Raw genomic sequence first — 13,661 nt, forward strand, 5'->3', positions numbered from 1 at the left:
CCCAGCTTCAGCTCTCCACTCAGACTCTGCTTCCCTGCGACGCTGGAGATGAGGAGTGTCACCTCTGCCTCCTCTTTAATGCCGAATCGTCTTCTGTCTAGATTGAACTGGGACAGAACCAGTCCACCCAGTCCGGCGGTGGAGAAATGTCTCTGGAGATCCAGGGGGGGAGCTGGCGGTCTGTCACCTGACCCAGATCTTCCTGGTCCAGGCTGACTCACCACTCCTCCACCACCGTGCTTCACAGCTGCTCTGAGCTGTCTGTGCTGATCAGAGTCTGAGCCGGAGGGCATTTCTCTGACCTCTGACCTTGGGACGTCTGAGATATTTTCATCTGTGGAGATTGATGGGCTCCAGGTGGTTTGCAGATGAACTTTGACCCTCCCAGGTTGATGGGTCCGTGCTGATGTCTTTATGCTTTTCCTCGAATTTCCTGTGGAATTGCGGAGGAAGTTTTTCTCCCTGGTTCCATATTTCATGGTAGTTTGGGTAAATAATAGAGGCTGTTTGTTGTTGTTTGAAATCCTGAGTGAAGCCCTGATGAGCTCCGTCCGTGAAGCTGTTGTTTGCTTGCTTGCAGGCTGCAGAGAAGCTGACGGAGTCCCTGGTTGCTCTGGGGAGCAGCAGCGTATCAAAGTCCTTCCTCGTGTGTCTCATCCTGTCGGAGATCGACTCTCTGGCGGAGCAGCTCTGGCAGACCTCCCAGGTAAACACGCTGCAGCTTTCTGCCTTTTGTCTCTCGTTCCCTTTGTGCTCGCCTGATAAGCTGTGGCTTTGTGTCCCTCTCTCCGTGGCGTTCCACAAGCTCTCCTACACCACATAAAAGCAGCTTGTCTGTGTAAATTATTTGACTTTATTATTTTGACCTAAGCCTCCACGTTTGTTTCAGCGTTTCCTCCCCGCAGACTGTTTCTCTCTACAACCTGTTGGCTCTCAGGCACTTCCTTTGTTCTGGGCTTTCAGGCAGAAACGTTTCACCCTTTACACTCGTTGCCTCGGCCTCTCTTGATCAATACAGCTTCCCACCACTTCCCTTCCTCTGTGTATTCAAGCGTCCGTCCTCGAGTCACAGGCCAGGCGGCCGCGGCGCTGGTCCGGCCGGCTTTTAGTAAGCGATGGAGCCAAGTGTCACGCCAGCAGGGGTCCTTTGAAATGAACACATGTAGAACTCTAAAGGGGTCCAGATGATATTTACCTGCCTCTGTGTTCACCCTCTGCCCTAACGGAGCCACAGGTTGGGTTTTAGCCTCTACAACTGGTTGATTTTTCAGGCTTTTATTCTCTACAGACCAGCAGAAATCAGTGTTTAGGAGAAATGGGAAGAGCTGGGCAGCTCTGTTTATAAACTTGGCCTCCAGACACCAAGAAAAGGTTTATCCTATTCATTGCCGTTGATTGTAGTTATCAGTCAATGCACCAGTTTCAGTTTATTATTAGTTATGAAAAGGTTTTCTGTCTCAGGGCCCCAGCAGATTGCATTGAGTCGTTGATGAGACCCTCTTCTTCCTCTCCTCTTCTGCTGAGCGATTTCTCTGTAACGAGTTCCTCCCTTGTCAGGATGTTTGGCAGGCATTACAAAATAAAAGCGTACTTACAAAGCAGAGTAAGCCTCAATAAAGTTAAAAATAATCCATTTTGAATTTCAGTTCTTCCATAGGGGACGGTTTTCTAAAGATCCAGCTCCCTGTGTTGTTTTATGCTGCATCAGAGTAACGTCCCTTAGCGAGGGACGTTACTCTGATGCAGCTCGACGGACTGGGATCCCCCAGCAGGTTCCCCCCAATGTATTATAAGCCTGGCGGGCCGCCAGACTTTACGCACCAGGCTAAGCGTTGTGTGTTTTTGTTTTTATCAAAAAAAATTAATAAAAGAAAAATAATTTTTTAAATTAGCCGAACTGCAAGCTTCTCTTCTGTGGTGAACATTTCACCGAAGGGGCAGAATTATTCCTGAAAGACAAAACGGGTTTATAATTTTATAGTTGATGCACTGAACAGGGAGCGCCCACCAATCAGACCGCTGGCGCCTCTTTTGCCGCTTCGCGCTGTGGTGTCTTGATCTCTGTAGCTCACCTCGGTGCGGATCGCTCATAAAAGCTCACCTATTTGGACATTTATATCAACCCACTGTGAGGATCCATGTTTCTCTATAGAATTTATCAATGAAAGAGTAAAGTTTAACTCAGTGCGTTTGCTCCGCTGGCGCAGCTCAATGTCAACCACAAATGTTCACATTGAGCTGCAATCGGTGTTCACAGAAACACATTTCGAGCTGCGCGTTGGGCGTGCAGTGAGAATATTTCTTTGTGAACAAAGCATTATGTGCGTTGACGTCTCAAAATGCTGACTCTGTCTGTATTGATAAAGTTTGAGTTACTGGTTAGCCGGTGCCTTACGGACCGGGGGTTCAGCCCGTGGAGGAACTTTCGCGTTTGCCTTGTGACTAGCGCAGCACGTTGGTTTATTTTTCTTATATTTTTTGTGGCGACACAATGCATGTCAAATGCTTTGTCTACTTAAAGTCAGAGTTGCTGCGCGCCGCGTGGACATCAGAGAAACCGGTCCCATGAAGCCCTGGCAACCATTCTGTGACGCTTATCAAAATCTCAACACACATGAAATGAAGGAGCTACTAAAGCTGCATAAATTAAATCCCCTGTTTGTCCCTCAACATCCAGCAGCAGAGATGCTCTGTGCAGCAGGTCTAGCTTCATACACGGCCGGTCCAAGGTTGAATGAGGCCTTGAGCAGAATTTGACTTAGGGGCCCCTCTTGCTGCTAGGGACATCCGCACCTCTAACAGCATTTCAGAATGGATTTAGTGAAATCTGGGAGAGGTGGCCTAGTTTAATTGGCCGAGCAGTCAAATGTATTTGTAGTTTACTAAGATACATTATGTGAGGACTGAAATTTTGTTTTTCTTGTCAATTTAGTTCCTGTATCATCTTGTCTACCCCTTGATTGATTCCAGCTGTGTCCTGTTTCCCTGATTACTCCCTTGTTCATTTAATCCCATCTGTGTCTCTGTGTGTTCGTCAAGTCCTTGTCTTAGTCTTGTCAATGTCGTGTCTATGTTCTGTTGTGAGTATTCCCAGTTGCTACCAGTGTCTGCGTTTCCTTGTCTCATCGCTCACCTGTGCTGCCTGGATTTCTGTACTCACCTATAAATGTCATTAAAACTACCATTTTCACACCACAAAGTGGGTCCTCCGCATCCATCCTCACCACCAACTACCACATATTGTGACAGAATGACCCGACCAAGAAAAGTAATGGTGAGGCTTTGCGGTAAGAGATTCAGTCAACAAAATGGATCCAGGAGATGTACTTTTTGAGAGGGACTTTGAAGAATTACGATCCACAGACAAGGAATACATAGATGTTACTGCCAAACCCTGCTCCGCCTGTAGACGTCTCGGCATAGCGACCGGATGTGTCCTTGTTCTAGATGCCTGGCTCCTCCAGCTCCCTTCCCTAGGCTTGGTGGAGCTGTTTGAGGAGGCGGAGTGGGAACGTCAGGCCGCCCTGGCAATCATGGATGGAAAACCACTACCACCTCGACCAGGTATCACAACTCCAGTCCCATCTACGACTCCTGCCCCTACCGCAGCTCCTGCCCCAGGAAGTGGGCCAAGTGACTTTCATGCATCAGTGACTAATTACCCGACGCCCCCCAGTGAGTCTCAGCGCCCCCGTCCCCACAGTGAGTCTCCTGAGCCTAGGCTGCCTGAGCTGCCAGAACCAACTGCTAGCCTGTTCCATCGCCTCTTCGTGGGTCCAGTCGGCTTCCGGGACGTCCGCCAGACCTTCCCTGAAAGGTCCGCCTCCTGTGCCGCTGCCGCCTGCCGATCCAGCCACGATGGGTCCGTCTCCTTCGTCACCACCCACTGGACTGTTCACGGCAGGCCCCATCTTGACTGTTCTGCTTTGTTTGGACTGTCGTGTTATATTCTTTTTGGGTTTTCCCTGTTCGGTACGACGCTAGGTGTTTGGTACGATGCTCAGAATGACGTTGGGTGCAAAGCTTGGTAGGAGTCTTGGTGAGAAGCTTGGCAGGGTGCTCTGGGAAGAAAAGAAAAAAAAGCCACCAGGCACCGGAACAGCTTCTTTCCCACAGCTGTCATGCTTTTGAACGCCTCCTGACATAAAACATAAACTATAAGGACTGTACTCCCCTATCCTCTCATACAACAATAACACATGGACTATCCTCACACACACACACATCACGGACTGTTTTCTTCACACACACATACAACCTGTAAATTTTATCTGCCATTATTTATCTATAATCCATTCCCTAACATTCTTGTATATTCTGTATAATCTGTGTATATAGCTCCCATATTTATATTTATACACAATATCTATATCTCTTGCTATAACCCCTTATAGTCCATACATAGTCTTGTACATCTGTAAATAAATATTTATATCTCGTAGAGCACTTCTGGATAGATGCAAACTACATCTCGTTGCTTGTACTTGTGACAGTGCAATGACAATAAAGTTGAATTCTATTCTATTCTATTCCATTCTATTATGTATGAAGGATTAAAGTCAACACAATTCAGGCTGTTTTTTTCCAGTGTTGCCCCCTGCTGGTCAGGAGTGAATGCTGATGCTCTGCTGTGTTTCCTTAGATGGAAACCTTATGACCAGTAAAGTAATTATAAACTGAACTTGATGCACTGATGGATTGACTGGAATGAAGTGACTTCAATGCCTCAAGTTGACATGTTAATTGTTGCTTTATAAATAAACTGAAATGAGGATTGTGTTGTATTTGGAGTCTGAAGGACGTGACACGTCTGTCTTGAGGTCATGGGCAGGTGGTCGAGGTCAATGTTCTCGTTCACAGCTTCAGAGGTGCTGCAGTCATCAGCGTCCTGATGAGCTGCACCATCTGCTGGAGTCTGACAAGGACCGGCCCCACCATGAAACACAGTGACCCAGACCCGCTGCTCTGGTTCTGCTGTGTCAGCGCCGGCCGGATCCAAGCTGGAGGAGCTCTCAGTCTCAGTTCAGGCTCTCCTGAAAGCTGAAAACTTTTATTAGAAGTAGCTTTCTGCTGAAATTAGCTTTCTCCTACTTTTTTGAAAAATATTTAAAATACAGAGGTTTTTGTAAGAATGAAACAGTATCAGACAGGGGAAACAAGTTTTTATTGAAATTTAATGAAATGGAGACATCTACAAATGTCTCCAATTATTGGGCAAAAATGTTTTTTGCCCAATAATTCGTTGTATGACAGACTTTATCAATTTTTTTTTTTTTTTTTTTACCAGTTATTTGTTAATTCTTACATTGTGTGTGAATTGTGAGACAGTTATTTTTTGTTTTTAAGCATATGCACTGACTGATGGCACCTTTTAAATTTCGTTGTCCGTCATTGTATTCCTGAAACGATAGGATATGATTAATATACACTAATATTACACAGCTATTACAGCTTAAATCCCACATATTCCTACCAACATGTATTTAGCAAGGTTTAATAAAAAGAGTGTTATTAAACAACATTAACGTATAGGGACAAAAGGTCCCACAAAGCAACATATTTTGTCCTGATTTAACCGCCAAACAATGACTTGTTTACAGTATTAATGACATTTCAATCTAAAGCCATTTATAAATATGTATAGAAGCTGCCTGTCATGTAAACGTAAAGCATGAAGTAATACAGCAGCTTAATGAAAGCAAGATATAAAATAAATAAATTAAAGCTTACCGTAGCCTTCAAAATAAAACAGAGGAAACAAAACTTCCACTGGTAGGATAAGAAATCTGCTGAGTAAGCAGCATGTGACGCAGCATCGTGTTACCACAAGGTAGGACGGATTGATGAGAAGCACAGGTATCTGTTCTAACTACCTTTTAGATCAGATAGTTAGAACTATGATAGAGGAGATGTGGAGATGTGTCTGAATGTGGAGTCGGACCAGGAGTGGTGGGCTTGGGATGTGATGCGATCACTGACTCTTTCTTCACTTCATTATTGTCATTTTTTGTGCCGCGGCGAAGGGGTTAAAGCGCGGGATCAACGTACGGAGAAGGAGCTCCATCTCAGACTCTGCAGGCCTCAGTCAGCAGGTTAAAGGTCTTGAGAAAACAGTGAATGACAAAATCAAACAGAACCTCGCAGGCTCTGAGTCGACCGGGATGATCAGAGACCAAGAGTCCACCTGACCTCTGAGCACCAAAGGACCCAGAACCAAACAGGGTTCAGGGTGAAGAGAAGATGGTACCGAGGTTCTGGTGGGTGAATGTGGTTGAGCAGCGGTTTTACAGCAACATATTGCTGTAAAACCTGGTCTGCGGATGTTCAGGCCCAGCAGACAGTTGAAGTGCAGTTTGACTGGAGCCGGTGTTGGACTCTCATTAGAGCGTCCTGATGGGTTTCATGGCCGGTCAGTGGCTGTGATGATTGGCCTTAATGATATTAAGTTTGCCTCGGGGATATTGAATTTTTCCAGACACGCATGGTTCAGAGTTGGCTGCAGAGCTGATGAAATGAGCGTCACATCTGCTGTCTCTAAAGGGCACTGCCAGTTCAATTTACACTGAGGCTGTGCAGCCAAGGCTCCTGCTCTCCTCCCTGCATTAAATATCAGGAGAGGACAGATTAAATTACCACAAAACTCCATCTGTTCTGGCTCAGATAAAATTAAATATTTCTTCAAATCAAGGACTTATTGGTGTGTTTGTGTCGATGAGTCAGACCTTCAGCTGATGCAGATTCATAGAAACTGGCTCCTTTATCTCTGAAAGCTCATTTGTTCCAGGTCGGACTCTTCCTGGTGAGCTGCTGTGATGTTTTAGTGTTAGCTGCATGTTGGCGTCTCAGATCATAACCTGCACTCATTAGAGCAGGTAGCGCTGCTTCAGTTTATGCAGCTCAGGTCAGAATCACATCTCAGGCTAATTGGCTTTTAGTGACACTGGAGAACCTGACATGAAATGAAACTTGTAACGTGTGCGCCTGCGACGGACGCCTGCCAGCAAAGGACAAGAATAGAATCGTCAGCAAAGGCAAAAAACGATAATCGGCACACAGCAATGGATGCTGGGAGATTTCTAGAAATGCAGACAAAACAAAAGGCCCAACAAATTGTGGGCAACCAAGATATTTATAAGAACTTACTCAGACGTTCAGTTGTTTTTAGCCACCATTCGATGCCAAAGGCTAATTTCCACATTTGTAGACAATAAAGATGATTATTATTGATTCTAAATTGACTTATTTCCACACATTCTAATTAAAACCAGACAATTAAAATTACAATAAAGTTTCAAATTTAAACATTTTCCTCTCACACATCCTGGTTAATGGTTTTTTTCAGAGGACAGGTTTCAAAACGCCGTGTCTTCATGTGATCCACATGATCGTAGATCTGTGACCCACATCGGCTCTCTGCAAGGACAAACGTGAAGCCGTTCGCCATAACATCGCCAACTGAAAAAGCACCGAAAAGCCACGTTACAGCGCCACCTAGTGACCCAGCGGACTGCAGCGCCACAGAAGGCGCTGCATCCTGACGCATATTTTAGTAATCCCTGAAAACTTATGTTTGTCTCTGGTAGAACCGGGTCCAGCTGTTAGAACCGGGTCCAGTCTGTAGAACCGGGTCCAGCTGGTAGAACCGGGTCCATTCTGTAGAGCCACGACTTGACCATCGTCCAGTCTAATCTAGTAATGGAGTTGTCTGATCTGATGGAGTTTAATCTCCTGGTTAAATAAAGAACCAGAACCAGAAGAAGAGCTCCAGGTCCTTCTGACTGAATCTGGACATTTCCTTTGTCCACTCCGTCCTTCCTTGGTCTGTTGCAGAGGTTCTGGACGGTCTCTTCCTAGTTTTCTCCCCAAGGTCTTTAGTCTTCCAGCTGTGTGGCATTTTCTGAAGTTATTGAAGATTTGTCTGTTTTTCTGCAGAATCTGTTCCTCCTTCTGCCACTTTGAGCTTCTGGACTCATTTCTTGGTGTTTCGTCGCTCTGCTGAGGGTGAATGAAACCTTCGGGTTTCCGGGATTTTAGGAGTTTGAAGCGGATCGTTGGGTTTGGGAGCAGCATCATTTTAACATAACGATAATCTTGTGATTATTTCTGGAACAATTTCACAAAGTTTCATTAAAATAAACTCCTCAAATAAACCAGAGATGTTTGTTCGGTCTACCTGGGAAACCCTTTAAAACACATGCTTCCATGGCAACACTAACAATAAATCTATATTAAATATTTATTAAACCTTCAGCCTAATCAGGTTTTCCAGGATGTTTTTGTCTCTGGAGGCTCTGCTGGCTCCTCCAGTCAGCTTCCTGTCCGTCCTCATGAGACCATTTAGCTGAAGCTAATGTCAGGAAGCGAGACGATGCGCTGCTTTCTCTGGGACTAAACTCAAGTCCAGATGTCAACATCTGCGTTCAGGAAGTGCAGCTGTGGACCGAACTGGCTTTGTGTCAGCGGATGAGCTGACGGAGTAGTTGTGTCCTCAGGACTGGCTGTTGCACCTGAGCAATTAGACGTCTCACAGTAAAGAGAACTATTGGAGAAATGAGCATTTCCATCATTGCTTTGGCTCATTGATGGATCTCTCAGCTGTCTGATGGTCCAACAACCTTTGCCCTTTGAGCTTTGGGTTTCTGGTCATTTCTCTGAGCTTTTTCATGTTCAGGGTCAGGCAGTTTGGAGGAGATAATTTTCATCGTTTCCTGCATGGAGCATTTCAGATTCCTCTGGTTGTCCGTCCCCCTTATGACATCATAACCTGATATTATGACATCATGACCCGCGGTTTGCTGTTTCTCCTGCGATGGCGTCGGCAGAAGGACTGCATCTCCTGGATTGTTTTTCATCTCTCTGAGGATGAAGAAGAGCAGCTGGAGGAACGATGAAGATCGGGTCAAAGCCCAGCAGATGGTGCTGGTACCCAGGTAACCTGGTACCCAGGTAACTTGGTTGCCAGGTAACCTGGTTGCCAGGTTGCCTGGCCTCTGTTAGCTGCAGCTACTAGTTCTTCAGCTAACAGAACTAGTTGCAGAACTAGTTGGGTGGATGCAGAGCGGAGCTTTGGAGTCCTCTGGACTTGATAAGGTGCTGCAGAAGAACAGAACATTTATCATGCGCCACCAGAACCCGGCGCCCTGGTTCTGCACCGTCTCCTCTGACAGAACCAGCCCAGAGGTCTTCCTTCCAACTAACTTATTGTTGCTCTGTGTGGTTCTCATTGGTCTGAACCGAACCAGCAGGAAGTGACATCAGCAGCTTTGATCTCAGTTTGATGGTTTTAACTGCTAATTCTCTGATAAAGGGTCTGATTTCCATCTTTCTGCAGGTGCAGGAGAGCTCAGCGCTCCGGACCTTTCCCCTGGACCGGTACCAGAACTCCTGCCACTTGCTGTGGGTTCTGGAGAGGCTTCTGCCGGGTCTGGACTCGACCCAGCGGAGGCCGGAGCTGGAGGTGGCGCAGACGGCCTTCCTGCATCGCTTGGAGCTCCGCGTCTTCTTGCTGTGGGACGAGTTTCCTCTGTTCTCCGTCTTGATGTGGCGCATCGGAAAGCTGCTGTTTTAGAAAACGGATTAAATTCACGAATCCGCTTCCAGTTTCAGTTCATCCTGTGATCAAAGGTCGAGATGGTTGGATAGAAATACGTAAAATCTAGACCTGCAGCAGGTGGTGAAGATGATGGTGTTCAGGGCGTCGGGTTTCCTTTGCAGCTCCAACAGCTTCTTGCTGACGTTGCTAAGCAACCGCTCATTGGCATTGTCTGTGCTGGGATGCAGGTGGTTGGCATGGCGACCAGAAGAACAACAACCAGAGCCGAGGAAACAGAGATGAAGTTTCTCCTCATCCTTTCAGGTTCTGTGATCTCGACCAGAACCGCGGTTCTGGACTGATGTTGGGTCCCTGCAGAATGTTCTCTGTTCTAGCTTTTACCAGAACCAGAACTGCACTGGAATCAAACCCACAACCTTCTCCTGTTTAACCTCCTCTGCTGCTGCTGCTGCTCATCTGAGAGGATTAATAATCTGTGCTGATTCTTTTGTTTAGGTTTTATTGGCTCTAGTTTCCTTTATTTGATAGTGAAATAGGAAAGGGGATAATGAGAAGACAAGGGGCAAAGGTCACCAGACCGGGACTCCAACCTACAAAGGCCGCGTCGAGGACCAAGGCCTCCATGTGTGGGTTGTGGCTAACTGCTGCTGCACCACACTGCCCCATACTGGAGATTCCTGACTGCAGGAGAGATCTGGTCCGGTCCGGTCCGGTCCGATCTGATCTCGGAGCTGTTTTCTGCAGTTTCATCAGAGCTTCAGCTGCTCAACTGGAAACTGATGCTAACAGCTGCCGTCCTCAACCTGACTGGTCCCATCAGCACCAATTGGTTCCATCGGCCCAGGCTTGCTGGTTGTCATGGTCACAGAGCGATTAGCATCGCTGCGTTGCGGCTGCATCTCCTGATCTTTCATATCCTGTGGAACTGGGCCGGGCCGGGGAACAGAACCCGGCCCTCCTACGTGAGCTGCTCCCTGATGGGTCTCATCTGGACCGACTGCTGGTGTGGTCAAACCGTCAACTCTTTAATAAAAACCGTCCATGCTAAATATTAGCGGTTAGCATAGCTAGCAAAGCTTTTTGTCCCACCAGAAAGCGATTCCTGGTTTGTTTTGTTACAGTAAAAATCTGAAAAGTGTGGAATGCTTTTCTATTGAGCCCCTCTGGGTCAGAACTGTGCAGAACCACAGTTTCTGTTTATGGGGCCTTTAGTGTCTGTTGAGCTGTAAGGTAGCCGTCTGTTTAATTAGTTCACTTTACCGAACGATGTTACATTTTAACAAACACAGAGAAAACCTGAACAGTCGGACGGGATGGTAAAGTGTCACAGCAGAGAGGAAGAGGAAGAGAAGAGGAAGAGGAGCAGCTAGTATCGATTATGCAGGATAAAAGGTTTTTAACCCAGATATTTTTTCTTTTGTTTTCTTGGTTGAATGAAAAATAATTGGAATCTTAAATGTTTTGGGGTATGAATAATTCTGGGTCTGTAGATTTAATCCTTCATCAGTTCAGAGCAGATTTGATCTTCGAATGTTTCACTGTAGGACTGGAACTGGAATAAAAAACTATTTTAATGAAAAAGAAAAGTGTAACTTTTACTAAAATACTCTGGGGAAAAATATGTTCAACAATAAAATACCCAATAATCTTTTTATAGGGGAGAAACTGAATCCAAACGACTGAAAGGAGGTTCAGTGAAAATGAAAGCGTTTTGTTTCCTAAGTGAATGATTTGCAGAGATGAAATGACCTTGTTCTGACCCTGACTGATGTGGGAACTAATCGCAGCGAGACTCTCGCTCTGCGGCTTCATGTGACGGATGATTCAACGGCAGCGAACAGTTTAATTACCGCACAGCAACTAGCAGAACAGATTTTATCCTCAGAGAAATCTTCATCAGGATTAGAGACGCGTTCACTGACGGTCAGCCATTAGAGACACTGACCGTAGAGAAGCACCCAGATCCTGCAGGATGGAGTTCTGCCTGGTTCTAGAGTGTCCAGCTGAAGGCCAAGATGCTAATGTCTCTGGAATGCTAGCATCTCTGGGATGTTAACGTTGGTGGGCTGCTAATGTTTCGGGGATGCTAACCTCTCCGGGATGCTAATGTCGGCATGCTTCTCTTAGCTTCCGGGTAAGGCTAGGTTTTCCATTCTGGAGCTTCATTGGGATCCAGTTGGGCTCAGGATCTGAAACTGGTTTATGGATTCTAAGCCCTGAAGTTAACCCATCAAACGAAAACATTTCTGTCTTCCTCATTCTGTGAGGATATAATAGAGTTTTTCTGGATTTCTAGGTGCAGTCTATAGATTTTCCAGTTATGACTTTTGGGTCATTTCAAAATGTGCCTTTTCCTTCATTCAGTACAGGCATTTACACTCCATACCAGTAGGTGGCGGTAATGCACTAATTTCGTCGTTTGCCAACCGCCAAAAGAACAAGAAGCAGCAGAGGAATGGAGGCGCTGCTATCCGGTCTGGTGGGATCATTTCCTCTTTTTTTAAGGTAATTAATTAGATAAAACTGAAGAAAATGTGTTGTGGATGTTTCTGTATCTGTGTGTTTGTGTCGCTTCGACCCGCCGAATTGTGTGTGTGTTTGTTGCTTCATGAGCATTAAGCTAGCTGGTCGCTAGCTGCCGGGGACTACGTGGCTTTACGTCCTTGCTTAAAGATGCAGTCAGTACAAATATGTCTGCTGTGACTGTTTCATACTTTAAAGGTTAGGTGTGATTTTTGTTATAAATCATGAAATAATTAAAGAGTAGATTGCAAAAATGAATATATTTTTGGGGACAAAAAGGTCAAATTGAAGCAGATAAAAATAAAAGATTTTAAAATATTAAACCACAGGTGTCAAACTCCAGTCCTCCAGTCGCTGTCCTGCAGGTTTTAGATGAGCCACAGGTACAAAACTCTGGAATGAAACGGCTTCATGACCTCCTCCTTGTGTAGATCGGTTCCCCAGAACCTTAATGACCTCATTATTCTGTCCAGGTGCTGCAGCAGAGGCTCATCTAAAAGCTGCAGGGCCTCCAGGACTGGAGTTTGACCCCCTGTATTAATCTATACTCATGGATTGGTCTGAAGGTGCTGAACTGATGTGATGCAGTGAAACTGAAAAAGTTTAATGGATCTGGGCTGTGTCTGGGTTCAGGACGCTTTGCCCAACTGGGTCAGAACCGGGTTAGAACCACACTTGATCGCCTCATCAGTATGCTGGTCCTGACCTGGTTCTGGTTTCTGGCTTCTAGTAGTAAATTGTAGTAAAATCCTCCTTGTATCCAGCCCGGTTCTGGACAGCTGGCATTCTTTTTGGGTCGAGGTTTCCCCATAAGCCCAGCTGAGCAACGAGTTCAGCTGGATCTCAGTGAGAGCTCTGACTGGTCCAAAGCGGTTCGGGGCGGTTCGACCAGCGCCATGCAGCCGGGCCTCCTGGTTCTCCTTTGTTTGATTCGCTGCTGCAGCTCTGAGTCGTTACATCAGAACAGCCCCGGAAACAGACGGGGGGGGGCAAAATGAATCTATGTAACATTAATAATATGACTCAAGTAAAAGAGAGAGGACCAGTGCAGTAAAACTATTCTTATAAGTACCTTTCCAAAAAAGTCACTCAAGTGAATGTAACCAGTACTACCCACTTTTGAACATAAACAACAACAGTAGCCTAGAGGCTACAGGCTTAACAAGCTTAAGGTGCAGTGTTGGTGTTAGCTAACATTAGCTAGTCATCTGTTGGCTAACATTAGCTAGTCATCTGTTAGCTAACATTAGCTAGTCATCTGTTGGCTAACATTAGCTAGTCATCTGTTAGCTAACATTAGCTAGTCATCTTTTAGCTAACATTAGCTAGTCATCTGTTAGCTAACATTAGCTAGTCATCTGTTGGCTAACATTACCTGCATCCATCAGCTTTACTGAACTCTGTCGGTTAGTTTGGGGGAAAAACTATAAAGTTCTTTGCGTTTCGCTGCCATGATTCTAACACACCTGAGCAGCTCTGCGCAGCAGCAGCAGGTCTCCTTCTGCCGCACAGGTATAAACGAAGCACAAGTGTCTTAGCACTCATGTTGCGTTTAAAGGCGGCTCGGAATAACAGGTTACAACAA

At 45.8% G+C, this 13,661-nt stretch overlaps 1 protein-coding gene across 1 annotated transcript in view; it reads left to right on the top strand.

The window, feature by feature from the left end:
- Positions 1 to 13,661, top strand: part of mei4 (meiosis-specific, MEI4 homolog (S. cerevisiae)) — a 29,103-nt gene that overhangs the window by 4,037 nt on the left and 11,405 nt on the right. The window contains exons 3-4 of the mRNA XM_032584965.1: positions 581 to 706; positions 9,332 to 12,058. Coding sequence (XP_032440856.1) covers positions 581 to 706; positions 9,332 to 9,568 — 363 coding nt within the window. The 3' untranslated portion in view covers positions 9,569 to 12,058. The remainder of the gene's footprint in view (positions 1 to 580; positions 707 to 9,331; positions 12,059 to 13,661) is intronic.

Source organism: Xiphophorus hellerii, chromosome 15, assembly GCF_003331165.1.
Source record: "Xiphophorus hellerii strain 12219 chromosome 15, Xiphophorus_hellerii-4.1, whole genome shotgun sequence".
NCBI classification, from domain to species: Eukaryota; Metazoa; Chordata; class Actinopteri; order Cyprinodontiformes; family Poeciliidae; genus Xiphophorus; species Xiphophorus hellerii.